This window comes from Aythya marila (genome assembly GCF_965140915.1).
Source record: "Aythya marila genome assembly, chromosome: 3".
NCBI classification, from domain to species: Eukaryota; Metazoa; Chordata; class Aves; order Anseriformes; family Anatidae; genus Aythya; species Aythya marila.
Genome location: NC_139044.1, coordinates 45,557,521 through 45,571,931, shown reverse-complemented (window position 1 = coordinate 45,571,931; position 14,411 = coordinate 45,557,521). Strand labels below are relative to the sequence as shown.

The 14,411-nt window shown below is 39.5% G+C and overlaps 1 protein-coding gene across 2 annotated transcripts in view; it reads right to left on the bottom strand.

The window, feature by feature from the left end:
• The window catches only part of RPS6KA2 (ribosomal protein S6 kinase A2), a 219,511-nt gene that overhangs the window by 160,652 nt on the left and 44,448 nt on the right, over nucleotides 1-14,411 (bottom strand). The window contains exon 1 of one of the 2 annotated variants that reach the window (XM_082755700.1): nucleotides 6,170-6,601. The exons of the other annotated variant lie outside the window; for it this stretch is intronic. Coding sequence (XP_082611826.1) covers nucleotides 6,170-6,268 — 99 coding nt within the window. The 5' untranslated portion in view covers nucleotides 6,269-6,601. Of the gene's footprint in view, nucleotides 1-6,169; nucleotides 6,602-14,411 lie in introns of those variants that run through there. 2 annotated transcript variants of the gene reach the window in all.

Genomic DNA, 14,411 nt, shown 5'->3' with positions numbered 1-14,411 from the left:
TCAAAGCAGCAAGAGCAATTTCACAGCTAAAGGATGGCTGCTCCCTTCAGTCTTCCAAAGCCATCCTGTGGCCGCCTCATGCTCATGCATGCACCCACTGAGGGAACCTACACCCCACACTATCTGTGAACAAGGTATTTCCCTGTGCACGAGTGGTAGCTGACTGCAAAGTCCTTGAATAGATGCATTGCTGGCCTCCTTATACATCCTCAGTCAGGAAGCTAGAAGATAGATTCGGTGGTCCAGTCATCCTTTTCCATTTCCTGAGACTTTGTTCTTCAGGAAGCAAAAACATAGCTGGTGAGAGCTGATGGTATCACAGACACACACACCCCTGAGTGCAGAACTAGCTGCTGCTTCCCCGCAGTACTGTGAATCTTTCTTAACAGGGCATACTTCTACAGAATCGTTGCAGAAGTGAGACCATAAGTCTTGTTAAGTGAACAACAGGGACTAGCAAATATTTAGGTTACAAGTATTTCTACTTCAGTAACTGGTAAGTTCTTTTGTTCAGATTTCTGTTTTACTTGAGAAATATTTCCAGTTGCCTGCAAGGACACAAATGCAAAACACATGCACAAAACTAATCCTTTCCTGACACTAGCAGGAAAAAGGTTGTTTCAAATGCTACTGATAATAAAAATAAATGCAGGAGAGCTCAGACCCCCCGAAGCAGACTTCTTGTACCACAGGGTCAGACAGCACGTAACATTAAGAGCTAAAACCTAGAATAAAACTATATATTTTCCACTTGCATGAAACCAAGTTAGTTCCAATTACTGCTAGGCGGGGTGTGCATCCACCCGGTTCACCAGGTCCAGCTCTCATCCTCCTGAACACCCACACACAAGTAACTCCAGGCTCTGGGAACCATAGCATTACCTGCCACACACAGATGCAGTGAAGAGGCGCTGGCCTTTCCTTGTCATTTGTTTCATCATTTGCTCATGGCCAGGACCCAACATGTGCTCACCATACCACTGTGTCATCACCAGTGGCATAAGGCATGCACGCGTACATCCTCTCAGCTGATCAGACCCATCCCGCAACCAAACAAAGTTATCTTCTGTTACAGGGGAGGGTCAGACTCACACAGGGTCATGATCTTGAAAGTCCCTAGCTTTCAGGAAGGAGGAAAAACATTTTTCTCACCCTACTGCAAAGACCGAGAAAGTGGACCCGGAAATCTTGTAAACACACAAAAATTCTGCTTCAAAGAAAAGGACAGAATCTGTTTTGCGGTTACAATGAGTAGGACAAGATGACACAGGCTTAAATTGCTATAAGAAAAAATTGCATTAGACATTAGAAAAGCTCTCAGACTAAGGATAGCATTGTAAAATAAACCTCCTAGGAAGGCTGTGGGGCATTTAGCATGGGAAGTGTTTAAAAAGGGACCAGACAAACATGTTTGGTGGAATAGTTGAGATATAGCTATTATTGCCTAAGGAGGAGGGAGAGTCCAGATCAAAGTTTTTTAGATCTGTCCAAGTCCCATTTTTTTATTTTTTATTTTTTTTTATTTTCTTTCTGTGGACAAGTTATCCCTACATCTGCCTGCTTAATTTCCATTTTCTCTAGCTCAGCACAGTTAATCTGAGGCTTGGGGGAAGCAGCACATAGCAAGCCTGATGCACAAGATACTGTTTATTTGGAATGAAGTCAGAAGTATTTGGAGATTTTTGGAGCAATTTCTTCATTACAAATATGTAAGTATGTGAGTAAGCTCTCTTAATGCCATAACAATATAAATAGGTAGACTTCTGTCAAATAACTTGAACAATCACATAGTTTCCATCTTAAAAACAGGGAATGTTGGACACAGAGCTCTGAACCACATGTAATGACACAGCAACTTAAAAAAATGAATCTGGAAGTTAGATTTCCTGGCTCCTCAAGTGACCTGTTTGATGGACTACATGCTCCTCCTGCTCTCCTTCCCCTGCCTTGCTTCACTTCCCCACAACCAGGCAATGCAAGATTACAAGAACTGTAGCATTTCCTCATAAAAGTCTTGCCTGCAGCTGGGGGAAGTCAGACTACAATAGCATTGGTAACTTCTGCTATAACAAGGACACACATCACAAAAATTTTAATTACCAAGGGGGAAAAAAAAAATAATACTAAAGCTGCCTCAGGACTTGCACCTTGCAGAGCTGATCTTGGACTGCTAATCTTCATCCCTCTTCTTTATCTTGCCTCTTTCTGTCTAACATTTGACTGAAAATATATTCCTCCACAAGATGATTATCTATAAAAATAAGAGAGAAGTCAGAATAAAGGACTCACTACTGATAAAGAACAGTATTGCTGGACAAGTGCAGAAGAGTTCACACACGTTTGCAAGTGAAGCATTGATCCAGCCCACTGTGCAAAAGGAGACGGCTAGCTCAGCATTTCCCAGCCTCTTTCATAAGGCTGCTGTAATTTAAACCATTAGGAAATCAGAATACAAAGTGAAGATTAAAACTGAAAAGCTCTATGAACAGAGTATCATAAAGCTAGGGCCTGTCCTTCTGCACTATTCCTTACCAGACTTGATAGTCTTATTTCAATTTCCTACACAACAGCATTGGAAGCCAAGGAGGACCACACTCTTGTCACCCCCACAGGAGGTCTAGCCTCTCACAGCTGGCTGTGTTGAGAGAGGCTAACTCAAATTTAATTTGGAAGCTGATTTGGAAAAAGTTTGGTAGGCCCCATTTATCGACGAAACAGAATTTGGATTCACCATTACCAGTAAAACAAAACAAGAATTAAAACCATTAAAGAATAAGTATAAAGATTTAAAAATGCACTAGGAGTGGAAAAGTCAAGAAAAATCTCCAAAAAGCATCAATGTCAGTGTTTTAATTGGTCATTTTATTTTAAAAAGGCTTTTGCGTCACTGGAATAAATACAATCAAATTCTTTGCATGCTTAAGTCTTTCCTAGCTTATTCGAATGGCATAGTTAACTTTTGATTTATAAATCAAGGATATTGCTCACTGCTATAAGATGCATTCCACAGGGGCTCAAAGTCTTTAACAGAGCCACACTGTGCGTACATTCTCCTAATGGTTTCACATTTATGTTCATCAACACTCAGCAAGAACCATAAACAAAGCCCGTCTCTCGGATGCACACATGCAGTTCCCATTGACTTCGTCGGATTTTCAGCTGACTTCAATAAGAACTCTGTGTGCACGCAGAAGGGCAGAACTTGGCTCTGCATGTTTAATAAAATTACATCACTAGATACCTTATAAATGAAAGGCAACACAGGCCATACTGAAAAATAACAAACTGAAAACCCAAAGTGTGGCCAAATCAGTTCAAATTTCAGCCAAGTTTTCCCAGAACAATAAAAATGGCACACGTTTTAGGCAAGATAAAATAAAAGCCCAGCGATATCTTATTCACCAGAGTGTGCTCTGCCTCCTTTAGCAGGACTAAGTGGAAAACCTATCTACATGAGGCAATGATCTTGTTGTCTCAGATGGAGCAATGATATTGGCATATGAAATGATTAAGTAAAGGTCAAGTTACAAGCTGTGATTTGCTAAGTCATTTCTGCTTCTGTATCCCTGCTCTGTAAGTTATGAAGCTCATTGCAACTGGATTTAAAGCATAGCAGAATACCACAGAAGAAAAAGTAATCAATCCTACAGCATTAACAACTAATATTCTATTATTTTGAACCTACTCCAGTAGTGGTATTTTAAAGATTTCAAACACTTGAATCCAGAAGCATCTATCTTTATAGACGCTTCACCCCTCTTCATGACCCCCAAAAAGAACAGCATAACAAAAATCCCACACAACTTAGAAACAGCATTCCTCTTCCAAATTTCAAATGACATCTAGCAACACATAATTTCTGCCAGGTATATTAGCTAAGGCACACTAAGCAAAGCAATGCCACATGTTTTCTCCAAATTTCTTCCCTTTATTTTACTTTTACTCATTCCATGATGTAATAACCTGTGCCTTTTTACCGCCTCTTTAAAAATATCTACCTATTAGGATGAAGAATATCCTGACTTCTAGAAATCTAACTACCACCAGGCTTCTTTGCACTATTTGGCTGACAAACTCTCATTAGCCTGCAATTACAAATTTATACACAAAAGTACTCAGAGATGGAAATCACAGAGGGGGCTTGATGTTCATGTTTGGTTTTTCCCCTCTAAGCAGGAACATCTCTGATGATTTTCACACTTAAATAGCAGAACAGATTTCATGAATCATTTTTTCTTCCTGGTTGGAACAACCCCTATTCCCTGTTGCATTATAATACTGAGTCACTTTGCATAAAGTTGGCTATTACTGCCAAGCCAATGGAGAGAAAAGAGAAGTGGATGCTCTGAACTTACATGTGCAACAGGATACGTACCAGGATGCTTCTTGAAGCAAATTATTTTTAAATATATTTAAAATTACTTTATAAGACAACTCTTGATCTCATGTAAGGAAAAACTATATCAGATATTGAATGTAGATGTCCAGTGTATCTAATATAATATTGGTGATCAAAATGATGCTAACCCCTCCCTGTTCCCCCCCTCAAATGAAGTAAAGGTCTGGCCAGTTACCATTTCTGAGTTGCGTTGGTTATCAGCACTATATTATTCAGTAAGTTAAATAATTATTGTGGTGAAATCTGTTTCTCCCAAACTACAGCATCATCAAATTACTAGTTATGAGGTCTGGTAGGGCTCCGCTGTCTCAAAATCATCTCCCCTTAACGTGGCACCCTGAAACTGACAGCCCGTGAAGACACTTGTCTGTCTCAGGAGAACTCCTTCATGCAACTCAGCGACTCCAGATCTATTTTCTGTTGGCTCTGATGGAGCATGAGCCTGGTGAATTTATAGTGCGTTACAAGAACATCTATTTCGGCTTAGCCTTTGCAATTTGGGGTTCACAGCATATCCCCCTCAATCCTGGAGGGTTAGGGTTGGTGGAGCAAGGGAGCACTAACAACTGATGTCAACTTTAACTTACTAGCTTTAAATTTATAACTCAATGAGTGAAACAAATTTAGGTACCTTACAGGATCGTTTTTAAGGAAACTGATTTTAAAGAGTTAAGAAAAAAAAAAACACCAGCCCCAAACTCTGCTTTTCTGCATGTCCCATTTAAGCAATGACACATGAAGAACTTTATGTCCAAACAATTACCTAGTACTTTAAATAGGACACCAAGGGAATAAGATTTTAAAACGTATTCACACAGTATGAAACTAATCGTCCTCTTGGGAATACTGGTGCAAATCAGAGTAACTCCTCGGAGGTCAGCTGAAGTACACCAGCATAAAACAAATGTGAGACAGAGGAGAATCGGGCCCCATCTACCTTTATTTTAATGCAGAGGTTGCAGATCATCTGCAATGATAAAATGAACAACATAAATAAAACTGACATTTATTCAATTGATCTCACTTCCTGCCGACTATTCACAGCTCCAAATATAGGGCTGAAGAACAATGGTTCAAGGAAGAGGCAGAAATCCTGCTTCTACCCCATTCACACATTCCTATCCGCCAATACCTCCAACTTGAACTGCTTTTAATCTCCTGATACTGCTGAACTGTTTTAGGTTTAATTTGGCATTGCTCCCCAGCTCCTGAAGAACAACTTCTCCTTAGAATAAAATAAAAAGAAAATACAGGATGCAGGGAAGAGATGTGTAAAAATCTGTGTAGCATGAGAATCTATAGAAAAACAAGCAAGAAAATCTGTCTTGCATACAATATATATGCAAGGCACTAGAAAATTGACCAATTATTTGAAAATCTAGCACTAAGAATCATATGCTTGCAGGGGAGGAAGACTGAAATATAAGGCTATTACAAGTCATGCTGCCATTTGTGCTAATTTAAGAGAATATGTAATTATTTCCTACAACTTCATGATGTCCTGAACCAGCTTCCTCCCCCTGTGCCAGGATGATAAAAGGATCCTCAGCAACACACTATATATATTATGCAATGTATTGAACGCTACCAAGGAAAAGCCCTGAATTACACTGAAACAAAGAACATCAGGTGCGAGCAGCAGCACCTCCAGGGAAAGACCACCTTTAACTATTTACTGTGTCAGCAAAGGCAGACGTTCTCTTGTATGAATCTCTGCTAGCAGCAAGTAACGGTATTTGCTACGTATAACAAAGTTACCACGGATTTTACCTCAAATCTACTTAGGCTCGAGCTCTTCGACCGAGACTTCTTGCGGAGATAGACAGAGAAGAACCGCCGCACCGTGAACTTCTTCATGTTCATTTCCATTGCCCCGTCCGAGCTCCGGTGCGGAGCACGGAGGAGCTGCAGTGCCGGAGGAAGCTAGCACATCCCAATTGCCTCCTATTTATATCCACAGGCAGGAGGAGATCCTCTGGAGCCTCCGCTTCTCTTCATCCAGCCGGGCTCGGCTAGATGGGCGAGAGGTGTGCTGCCCTGAGTGCGTGCGGTGCGCTGCTTGCTGCCAAAAGGCGTTTCACTCCGTCCGTCTGCCTTCCCACTGTTTACATTTCAGTGCTGCAAGCCTAACTCTCTCCCCACTCCCTCTCCCCCTCGCCTTAGGTCCTACTACACCCAATCAGGCTCTGCTGCTGCTGCATGCATAATCAGCTCTGGCAGATGACAGCTCCCCAGTCCCAGGCGTAGCAGGTTTGAGATAAATATTAGATGCATCTGTGGCTTTGTACTGCCCTCCTCTCTCAGCCAGGCTTTTTCGATTTCCTGGTTTCTGAATCACATGGGGAATAGGCACATGCTGCACTTCTGTTTTTAGCCCGGAATTTCGCTACTGCTATAATTACTGAGGGCTACGGTGGTCAGATCTGAGAAGAGGCGAGCTCCTGCACCAGAGCCTCTCCTGAGAGAAGGCTGAAGGACGCCATGAACCCACTGTCAGAACAGGAGGGTCTGGACCTCCTCTCATCCTGGGGACTGTGCACAGTAACGCTTCCCACACCCTTAAATCAAAAAGCTTAAAATCCTATTCATAGCTTACCCACCAGCTCCACATTAAAATACCTAACACTGGCACAGCTCTGAAAATAGAAAGCACACTCTAAATAGGAAGTATTACTATTCTTATTGTACTACAGCAGGGAGCTACAGCCCTTCTCAGAGGTTAAATATGTACATCTATTTACAGGCTGCAGTTTGAGCTGCTCGCTATACTGGAAGCATGCATATTTACAGCTGCCCCCACCTCCCCCCAGCATAAACACATTTTTCAGCTTTTCTTCAAGAACTAATGAATCTGAATGTGATCCAGAGACTGAAGAGCTTTCTCTGCCTGCTGTACACAGCTCGGGCTCCTTGTCCTTGGCAGCCTTTCCTTTCTGACTAGCAAGGAGCATCCAGACATGCCTTTCTCTCATATCCTCATATGGAAAGTGAATGTCTCTGATGACTTATTAATGACTCAGATAAATAATCCCAAAGAGAGCTGGCACCACTACAGCCTGAGAAAACTCTCGGAAGTTAAATGACAATACCTCTCCAATCGATCTGCTCTACACAGAGGGAGTCAAATTTTGCTTTAATTGCACATCTGGGCTCTGCCATGAACCACGTTGACTGGTCATGCCTGTCGCTACCTGTTTTGTTTGCAGGTTTTCTGTCCCTCTCATTTGTTTAAAGCTCGCCATAGTCTTTGTACCCGGAAAAGCAATAAATTTTTAAAAAGTAAAGGAGTATTTTGGCACTACATACTCTTTTACCACTACAGCTGTGTTGGCTTCTGGCTAAAGACCCTGGAGTGAAGGCAACAGCCCAGCAGAAACCCAGCTATTTACAGATACACCAAAACCATTTTCACAAGCAATAAAGAGGTAAAAAGCAATGTGGTGACCTGATCTCACCAGTAGTAGCCTGACCAGAGTGAGGGCCTGAGGCACTTGCCTCACCCCAACCTTGCCCCGATTGATTCCTCGGCTATTCCTTGCTGTAGCACTGCTAGTGCTTCTTTCTGCACCCTGCCCTCTGCCTGCAAAAGGGGCAACCTTAGCCTTGCTTTCCTGCTGACAAAGGCTTTTCAGGGCCACACATGTTCTCATGGTTGTAAACCACTTCAGCTTTAAATAGTAATCAGACTAATCAGGATAGATCCCTGAAACCTTCTCTTCAGGTATACAACGAAGTCCCACCTGGACACTGACATCGTGCAGAGATGATCATTTCCCTGCTCTGAATACACAAGGTATTATCCTGCCCTATGTAAGTAAAAGCAGTATATGAGAGGCTGCTGCTACTTATGCTAGCAGATTTATCACAGCCTTCACTTTCCATTAGGCAAGCCGTACTTTAACATGCAAGGACATGTGGTTACCATTAAACATACATGTTCTGCAATAAGCATCCAACATTATGCATGCTACAACTTATTACTTATCAATTACATTTATTATGTTCAGAATTTTGTTCTTTTTGTTCACACACACACAATCAGTTACAATGGATTAGCAGTGTAATGTGAACATTAGAGTATAAGCTGACCTTTGATGCTACAGGTTATACTGCAATGTTAACAGCATCTCCAGGCTAGGAGGCAAGTCTCCTCTTACATCCCTGCTAAGATGCAGGCATGGAAATAGGCATGATCTGCTTGTTTTCTTACTCTCCTCCCAACAGGTGATTAGGGATTAAATACAGAAGGATAAATAACCACCAGTGCCAGGACACTGCTCTTCACCTATGGGGCAGCAGAACAATAGAGGTACTGCTGAAAGCATCTTCCAACTGTAAACACCACAAGCAACAAAGTTACAAAAATTTACAGAAGAAAGAGTACAAGTACAGAAATCAAACAAAAGGCATGAGCATTGAAAACTAAGCACAGGGACAAATATCTGAAAAGTAAATTCTACTGCAGTTGCATTCACACAGTAAGCTTCTGGGACACGGAACTTAGCTTTACTTCAGAACAACAAATACGAGGAGGTGTAAAAAATTATCTCAAACTTTCAGCTACTGAAACAACATCCAATTTTTCCAATGATTTTTTTTATTTTTTTTTTTTTAATTTTTTATTTTTTTCTTTTAAGGTGCAAGCCAAAAACCAAATTAGATGACACTGGAACATTCATCATTATATTTATAAACTTATAACTGTCAGATCAGCTTGCAACTTGAAAATAAATAAATAAATAAATCATTGCACTTAGAAATTCATGGCTATAAAGTATTAACAGCTCCCCTCTGAGTAATTTTAACTGCTAAGGAACTGCTGGAAAAATAAATCCACTGAATGTTTCCAAGATAAAAAATAAACAACAAAACTGGTGGATGGGGCATATAATGCATTGATATCAAGTATTGATACTCTGTATTCTGAATTATACTTTTTTAAACTGTAATGATATTTGTTGCAGCACAAAATAAAGAAAGAAAAGATCATGGCTGTTCCCAGTGAAGTTAATAGCAAAATAAAGTTTATTTCAATTGGAAAAGGGTTTAAAAAAACAAGCAAACAAAAGAAAACCAAATCCAGTATTTGAAACAAACTCTCCAACAGAAACCACTTGAAATTTGATATCAGACAGCCCAGGTTCAAAATTCTAAAAGTTAAAAAGAAAATTCCCAATAATATCCAATGAAAGCTGAAGGACCTCTCCTTTTGTTTGCAGATGGACCATAACAACAGTGGTAAAAAATTGAAGGACGCAGTGTGAGGAAATTCACACAGGGCAACAAAGCAACCTGCACAGAACCAAAGCAAGAAGGATGCCAGCTGCCAATGCCACAGGAATCACCAATTTCTAAAGAAAAAAAAAGTAACTTGATTTTTTTTTTCCATGAAATAAGGCACAAATCAAAGACATCTACCACAAACCATGGCCTTGACTATGAAATTTCTTAAAGAAATTCTATACTACAATATCATACAGCATGTCAGACCTACGACCAAAATGGACTTTCTAATTTTTATGTGAATCAGCAGTTCATAAGCAAAACCAAAATGATATTGCTACTTGAGCAAATTAAAGGACCGCTGTAAAAGTAAAAATACATAAATTGATAGTATCTTCCCTGTGTATGCCATCAATATCAGCTATCCTTCCTCAATAAGTTCATGAGGAAAACAGAAAAGCATGAAAGCATCAGAGGCACAGACACTATAGACAGACCAAATAACATTAGCAGAAAACAGCATGCAGAGAAAGGGAAAAACAGAGTACTGTGATAGAGGCCACAAGAGACAATGCTACAGAAAAGGTGAATTACACAGTACTGTTTATGCTCTTATTAAAGAGGATCAGGATCAAGAGCAGATGTTTCCAAGAGACACCAACGAGCAGAACAAGGAATAATACCTCCCCTCAAGGTGATTAGATGGTACATGACTCTCAGTTATTGCTATTGCCTGATTTTGAATGCTGGGCAACTTTCCATATGGCTTTTTTTTTTTTTTTTTTTTTTTTCTTTCCTCAGTGAGCAATTGAGGTAGTTATTTTTCTTATGATGTTTCTTTTAAAAAGAAAGAAAAATAATGGGCAAGAAACACCTAATCCCATTATATCAGCATTCCAATCTGGATCCCAGCCTTTCCAGCTGCTATATCTAGTTATATACCTTGTCCAGTTTAGCATCTTGCTGACTGGACTAGAGTACTCTCATAAAAAGGATACACTGTCCAGCCAGCATTATGGAATACAGGCAACAGCTTGCATTCTCAGACACGCTTCTCACCATCAATGATAAGCAAGTGATCAGCAAGAGTGGCTGAATGGGGATGTAAGAGAAGTTTCCAGTAGAGGTAAAGGTTTCCAGGTCCCTTCAGCCATTTTGCAAATTAAAATTACTGCTCGGAAGAAAGAAGAAAGCAAAGTCATACATCTCATCTGTGTCCAACGAATGGGCAAGTTGGGAAGCAGTTGGGAATGCAGACTGCTTGCCTGCCATCTTCTCCACTCCTTGGAGCAACACAGCAGACCTACAGTATCTGCTTAATCTTGTACCTGTAATAATAAGGCCTCAAGAGATTAGGCAAAGACAGGGGACTGTTTATATATGCATACTTTTAATTCCTTAATTGCTAAAAGCATTATCCAACACTGGCAATTATATAACAGGTTATCGGTGTAAATACAACTGTAGCAATTGTAGGAGAGAATGGCTTCCTTCGAAAAGATCACTTTTGCTCAATATGCTGGTATTCCTATAAGTAGGTTCAATTCAACAGATTTGAATGTTCTTGAAACTAAGTATCAAGATAATTTCTAGGTAAATTTGAAACCAATATTTCATAGGAATGCAAGTAGCTTAGATGGAAAATCTTCCATACTTTTCTTTCTAGTAGACTCCACTTCAGCAGATGAGATCAGAAAAAATATACTTAATGGTACTGAGAGGGTAAAGTGTCTCTGCACATATCATGCTGGTGCACAAGAAATCTCCTTACTGAAGTTGCCTAAACATCTACTTCTTCAACTCCTTCTAAACACTTAATAGTCACATGATGATAGAGTAGTTCTGCTTCTGGAGATATCAGATGGGGAGCACTATAAAGACATATGGCCTGTTCTTATTTGTGCACAGAGAACTGGGACTGCTGCAGAAATAATAGCTCAAGGACAAGATTACAAGATTTGATTGAGTATTCAGCAGATGACAGATGTTTTAACTCTCACAAAAGCATCTTGTGTTAGTGCTTGAGTATCATATTGGCAAGCGTCACAAGTGCTGTATTGACTGCTCCCATATGTGTTTTACTACTTATAGACTCACACTATCATGCAACAACATCACTGGCCACATACATGTCAGTTTACTGTGGTCTGTTTCTAGGATAGAGATCAAGTCATCTAGCAGTCTGCCTTGAAAACAGGCTTGGAATAGTATCAGATTCAATTTTCTTTTTATTGAGGACTTTTACGGACTTTTACTTTCTTGGATGATACAAGTGTTGCTTGGCCTTAGACAAAAGTACAAGACAAAGAATTCAACAATCTCATTTATATAATATAAGCTTCTACTCCAATGCAGTTGAAGGAGATTGCTAAAGATACAATTCTGCTTTGGCTAATATGCAGAAAATCATACTCCTATAATGGATTAGAAGTTTCATAGATAGAAAGATGCTACTTCATATGAACAATTGTATCACATGAATATTTATGAATATTCACTTTGCCTGAACGTTGTACAATACAAAATTGGATAGCAGAATTTCATTATGTGCAGCATATGTTTACTATTTATTCAGACTAGCCGTGAACAATACTAAAAAGGAATACACTCATTCAAAATCTACTAGTAGGCAAATTTAGGTTCTGAAAAATATACACCTAACAGGAGAAAGTGCACAGAAGATTTACCACACCCCATTTTTACTTTTATTAATCATCAAAAGACTAAATGGACTAAACTGCACTAAACAGAGAAGCCAGACCATAGCTTGCTCTTGAAATCCTGACATAGAAGTGCAGAATTGGGCTTAGGAAATTTCACTCAGGAAAGTATCAACTGTAGGAAGAACTCTTCCCTTCTATTAAATAACAGAAATACTCACTGAGGTAGTAAAGCAAATGAGGTAGATATAAAGCATCATATGTAGTTGAGCTCACTGACCTGAATTAATACCCTTCATATCTGAGACCGTTTTGTATAACCTGAAAAAGAACGTTGATCTCTCTATGCCTAGTTGAAGTCCATGCGCAAAACCCAGCCACATCCTGATTCCCTATGAGAACAGGTGCATTGATTACACTGTTTTTTTCTTCTTATTCTTTCTTACTGGTATATCATGTCCTTAGTGAAGAAAAAACACAGATTTTTAACCAGAAAGAAGCCAGACTGCACTCTTGCCCGTTTCCTGATTTTGACAAATGGGTGTGTAAATTCAGGTCCTTAAATGCACGTACATGCACTGACATTTACCCACATCTTTGTTTCAGATCTCCTTCTATAAAATGGAACTGGAATGCTCTGCCACTTCACAAGACCTGTTTCAGAGTAAACACAATGATCACTATTATGTGCTCATAGTCAAAATTTCAATTTAGGCTTAGCACATATATGTTAGTTTTGCTTACAGAACCAGATTAACTGTAATGTCAAAAAAAAAAAAAAAAAAAAAAGAATAAATAGATGACACATGCAAATTTACCTTGGTAGAAATTATATCTAGCAGGGCAAATGATATATGGGATATTTTCAAAATATATGACGCATCTAATTCCTGCCAAAAATCAGTATCAAGGTTGCGTGAACACCTACCCCACGTTAAACACCACAGAAATTAGATTCATATATCAAAAATCAATAGTTACTCTTGAAATCTTGAGCATTAGCTTCCTTCTTGTTAGGATAAGTGTATTTCTTATAGGACTAATTTTGAAGGCATGCTTTAAATTTCTGTAATAGCAGTACTTAGATTACAGACACAGCTCACAGCTTGCCCCCTTCCCCCTTTTTCTTTTTTTGGAAATAGAAACTGAAGAAACAGAGCAGAGAAAAAAGTGTTGTGATACACCCCCTCTTTCTTTCTCTAATACAGTTACACAGGAAGTGTGAAATTGAAAAACAAAAATATATGCAAAATCATTTCAACCTTCGAAAATGTTGGTTAGATTCCATCTGACATTTACAAAACCCCATACTGATTTCACCTAGTACAATACCCCATTTTACAATGGGATTACAATGTCCCATTTTACAACTAGCAACTAAAGCCAGTATTAAATTTGACTTCCATCCACTTTACACAGTAAAGCTAACAAAAAATTTACATCAAGATTTCATAACAACAAAACAGAAAAGGACATGGGAACAGAACTAGCAAAAATGATTATGTTAGCATCTACTCTAAGATCTGAAGTAATCTCATGAAGAAATAAAAACTGAATTTTTAGAGCTACTTTGAAATCATCCACATGCCCTGGATGTACATGTATAACTTCAAAGTAGTGAACAATTGGAGCCACATATGTACAGACAGCTCACTTGGGATAAAGTAGCCTCCATCCAACAGTGCTCTAATCACACAAGGACAGATGACAGGACATACCCTTAGCACAAGGACTATGTGGGTCCAGAGACAGGTGCAGCAGGCCAGTGAAAGCATCTTACGTGAAGACAAGAAAGGCAAGCTATATAAACATCCCCTGGGTTAGGACTAGTTGCTGTTACAAGGTTGAAGGTTGGTTTAATTTAGATATGTTCAGTATGTTCCATGACCTCTTCCTGTAGCCTTACCTGAATTCTGCTACATAAAGTGTCTCCATCTCTAAACTGTAGTGCCACAGCTTTCATCTAAGCCACCACGTAGCAGGAAGTACATGCTCTTTTTGCATAAATGTTCCTGCCCACATTGGAGATGAGTCTTCTTAATTGATGCTTCAACAATCTGGGAGAAATTTCAACATCTTGTGTATGTCTTCCTACTCTTCTAACAAGTGTGTGAAATCTGTTGCAAAGA